Source organism: Cicer arietinum, chromosome 5 (genome assembly GCF_000331145.2).
Source record: "Cicer arietinum cultivar CDC Frontier isolate Library 1 chromosome 5, Cicar.CDCFrontier_v2.0, whole genome shotgun sequence".
In the NCBI taxonomy this organism is placed as follows: domain Eukaryota; kingdom Viridiplantae; phylum Streptophyta; class Magnoliopsida; order Fabales; family Fabaceae; genus Cicer; species Cicer arietinum.
In genome coordinates this window covers 2,082,893-2,087,696 of record NC_021164.2, presented here as the reverse complement: position 1 = coordinate 2,087,696, position 4,804 = coordinate 2,082,893, and the positions used below count along the sequence as shown (strand labels likewise).

Genomic DNA, 4,804 nt, shown 5'->3' with positions numbered 1-4,804 from the left:
CTTTCCCTATGTTGACTATATTCAGAAATCCATCCGTCTGCAGCATGAGCACCATGTATCAGGTTGCCTTGAGACTCATTCCAATATTCGTCAAGCTCCCTAAATCTTTCAGGCATAGGTCCCTTGCCACGAACACTGCTGTCAATATCTAGAGAGCACAGAAGTGCATTTACCTAAAATGTAATACACGTGATAAGTCTAGAGATACACAATCAAGTCAATATAAATTAAGGATGACATTGCAACAAATCTAGATCCAACACATCATCATTCCACATGCTTTATGAAAACAAGATTAGCGGAAACCATATAAAGGTATCCATGATTCATGAATGAGTTTCCTTACTTGGGCATGGATAAATTCTTCACTTTTATCTGCAAATAGATGTCTGGCCATTATGCTGCTACGGTCGCGTATACATTGTTTATCACCTTCAGATAAACCCAATACTGGAAGAGGGGCAGGATGAAAAGGTATTCCACCACGACTGCTGTCAAGAAATGAGTGCAAAAAGGTAGATAGAACTCTTTGCGGTGTCCCTGAGATATTGCACAGAAAACAATATCAATTTGATGTCTCTTCTTTTATGTTAGCCATCTAAAAGCAACAAAATAACATCCCCATCAATTTGATGCCTCTTCTTATAAGTGTTTCACTTTTAACAAGCATTTGGAAGAGCTTATCTTACGACGTAGACATTTCTGTAAGTATTTTGAACATCTTATGAAAATATCTCATAGTATGCTCATAAATTGCTTTAACTTACTTTCATAAGCTCCTCGTAGTAGCTTACAGAAATAACTTTATGCAAAGTTTCCCCCACATTCCCACTTCAATGACAAGAACAATTTATGGAAAAGCATTTCTACGATAAAAAGCACTTAAGAACTTGTTTACTCAAACACAAACTTAATAAAACACAAAACAAGACAATCCAAGTGAAGTTTGAAATTACCATCCAGTGTGGGTTGATGAAGCTGTGGTGGAGGTTGTCCCCTGCCATCATAGAGTCGGAGTTGAGTTCCATCACGCTGTATCTCATCCCACGTTTCTTCAAACCCACCCGCTCCCGCAGACCTAAACCTATTCAAAAACTCCGAACCCTACACCATTCCAAAATTTATAGGCAAATTCAATTCAAATAAATAGGTATTTAATTCATAGACATCATCAGTATGAAGATTTTTTACACTATCAACTAATCATAATTGTTACATTACATCATTAAAAAATATTGACTTCAAACATAACTACTTCTAAAGTCACACATATGATTGGTTGCAGTATAAAGATTTTTTTGCGTTGTCAATTAATCATAATTGTTATATCAATTAGTAAGTTTGAATTTAATCATAACTAATTCCAATGTCACACATATGATTGGTTGTAATTTGTTGATAGCCTAAAACTTTTTTACCCGAGTGGTGTGTCAATTAATATTAAACTCAATAAATAAACAAACTAAATTCGCTCATTCATTCAATTTAGATAAAAGACAACAAATACACAAACACGCACAAAAACATAAACATAATCATAAAGCATACTTCCAAACCCTACACCATTACAAAAATCAATCAATTTCAAACAACAAAACAAACCAAATTAGCTTATCCGTTCATTAATTCAATTTAGGTACTACAAGTTAAAAAATTAACAAATACAAACACGAAAATATAAACAAACCAATTTCATTCGTTCAATTTAGATACAAGTAAACGAACACACACAAACACAAACATAAACGTAAACATAATCATATAACATAATTCCAAACCCTACACCATTACAAAATTCAATCAATTTCAAATAAGCAAACAAACCAAAATAATTAACTAACTAATCCATTCATTAATCCAATTAAGATACTACAAATTAACAAATCAACAAACACAAAACACAACCAAACGTAATCCAACAAACCTGAGAATTAGCATCAAGAAAAGGTTTATCGAGTTCAGAGCCAGGTAGCTGAGTAAGAAGAGGTTCAGCGTAAAATTGCGATGCGATACCAGTAGAATTCGACGTAGGAATTTCCTTCAACCTCTCCTATTTAACAATTAATTAATCAATTAAATTAATTACGAATGAAATTGGATAATACAATAGTAGAATTGCATATGAAATGACAGAAAAAGAAGAGAACGTTAGGGTTTACCTGAGTTTTGGAGGAAGAACCGAGGAGAGCGTTAGCGAGAGAACCGAGAGGGTTTTGTGAGGAAGTAGAAGAAGAAGGGTCGGGGCAAGAAGTAGCACCTGTTATAAGATCACGCATCGCCATATTTCTTTCACTAAGTAAATAACTAACTAACTGAAATTCAATTGAATTTTGAATCCTTTGATGAATGATAGTTGCGATTCTCTTCCTTTCTTTCTATCACTCGTCAAAGGTGATTCTGTTTTTGCTGTTAGGTGCTGCTGCCTTTGTTTTTGTTTTTTTTTCCTTCCTCACCTCACCATATGTGTGTTATTATTGTTATCTCTATATCTCTATTCTATGATATAATAATTAATGATAAATAAATGCTTCTTTGTCATTTTCTAGGCAATTTTCTTTTTATTTTTTGTTCTATAGAAAAAAATTAGGCCGTGTAATTTTAATTTTTATTTAAACGATAAAATAAAACTAGCAATAATAATAAATAAATAAAAACAGTATTTTATTTTTATTGGAATTTGATATGTGATTTTATTAAAATTGTTTTGACTCAACTTTCTGAAGTTTAAAATCACTTATAAAATATTTATATGAAGAAATACAATTTTTTTATCATTCAAATATATATCTTCAGGCAAAAAATAATATTTTTTTCTATCTCGAAATATACTTCTTAAATCATGTGTGGTTTTTGAGAATATATGAACATTTCTATTAAGAATTTGGTGAGGAAGTATTTAGATCACAAATCTTTTCTTCTTCATTGCATTAATAAAGTTTCGTTCATAGAGTGGACATCCTTATTTTCTCCATCAGTTTTACTTAGAGAATTTTCTTGTAATGAATTAAAAGTATTAATCTTTATGAATAATTTTTATGATAAAGTAATTTGAAATAATAGTTTTAATTTTAAATTACTTTAAAGTATAGATATTTAATATTTGATAGTTAAAGTTATGATTTTTATGAGAAAAATTGTGTTGATTTATGTTGATTTATAAAATAAAAATAATTTTATGATAGAGTTGTTAATTTGTTTTGTAATATTAAAATAGATTTTTTATTCAAGTGTAGTTGATTTTTATTGTTAAATTTTTAGAAGTTAACTAAGGAAGTTTTAGGAATCCTTAATGTTTGTTATATTATAATTTTGTTTCAAAATAAATATTTAAAAATGACATTTTCTCTTTCTTTTATTGAATTTGTCGTGAGACACTTGTGCAATGTGAATCACGAGCTAACACTAAACATTTGAGTAGGAATTAGAGAGATATCAGTTTTGTTATTAAGTGTGTATTAAATTATTTTGTGAATATGTATAGTATTTTGAGCAAAGACTATTGCGTAGGAATCTTAATAATATCACTCATAACGATAATGACATTACTTCATTTGTGACTACAATTCCTCGAAAAGACAATATAACTCAAAAAAATACTCAACGGAGAGTATTGAACATGACACTGTAAGGAGTATTTGTCCAATGATGGGATATTATCCAATGGTGTGAATTTTTGCTCTATAGAGTGATGATATTCTCGAATCATGCATTGAAATATTGTCTAACAAATATGACTTGTGCAAGTTGATTTGTATTTTTGATGCTTTAGGATTATAATTGTTAAATGAAGTATATGATTTATTCATAGTCATTGCAATAATAAATATGCATAATTACTCTGATAGTTCCTTAACTCAATTTTAGGTAACGGTTTAGTCTTTTATCCTTTTTATATTTTAATATTTTATGTTTTTAAATAATTGTGATGTTACCATTTAAGTGGGAGTTAAGGTGGCATTAAAAAACTCTCACTTTATGTTTTCTCTTTAACAGTTCTAAAACTTTTGTTTGTTCTTTTCCTCTCCCACCTATGAAAACTCATTTGAACGATAAGAATACAAAATTGAATAACACATTGTCGGAATCAAGCTTGAAGAAATCGTAAACCCACGTTGTCAAAAGAATAAGGGTAATGTGTTTAGTGATTCTGATTTATTGTTTTATTTATTATTTGCATGTGTTGACTCTTGAATAAGTTGATTATTGCATGTGTTGTTTACTGGGATCTAGGGCTTGTGGTCCACATATACATATTTCTTCCTCTTTTTCTAAGATTATAGGGTCGGGTTTATGGTCCATACCATTTGATTATAGTTTTCTATAAATTAAATTATTTTCTTTTGTCTTTTTAATGTATAAAAAGCAAAATATATGTCTTTTTGTTGATGTCCACCATGAAAGGTATTTTGTGGATGATACAATCGAAGTGTATGAAGGTGAAGTGTCAAATTGGAAATGTGATGCTAACAGGTGGAGTTACTTTGAGATATTTGACATTGTTAAAGAAATTGGGTATCCTGAAGTTATTAGTACGCGGTAGGAGGTGTATGGTGAGAAAAAGTTTTTGGAAAATGACATCAAAGTTATGAAAATGGTAAGTTGTGTCAAATCTAATGGGAAGTGAAGTTGTATCTTATTCATTCAGTATCTCGGTCCAATTTTGTGGCTAATGTGCATACTGAGACCCAAATAGATGAAGCTAAACAAGACCATCAAGAAGCTGCTCAAATAAAAAATGATACACATGAACCAACCCAATATGCAACCCAAACAAAAGATAATATTGGGTTTGATAGTGATGATA

At 30.3% G+C, this 4,804-nt stretch overlaps 1 protein-coding gene across 1 annotated transcript in view; it reads right to left on the bottom strand.

Moving 5' to 3' along the window:
- Positions 1–2,468, bottom strand: part of LOC101510381 (peroxisome biogenesis protein 5) — a 14,476-nt gene extending 12,008 nt beyond the window's left edge. The window contains exons 1-5 of the mRNA XM_073368558.1: positions 2,160–2,468; positions 1,925–2,050; positions 957–1,104; positions 347–540; positions 9–173 (exon numbers count right to left, since the gene is read on the bottom strand). Coding sequence (XP_073224659.1) covers positions 9–173; positions 347–540; positions 957–1,104; positions 1,925–2,050; positions 2,160–2,282 — 756 coding nt within the window. The 5' untranslated portion in view covers positions 2,283–2,468. The remainder of the gene's footprint in view (positions 1–8; positions 174–346; positions 541–956; positions 1,105–1,924; positions 2,051–2,159) is intronic.
- Positions 2,469–4,804: the final 2,336 nt, after the last annotated feature.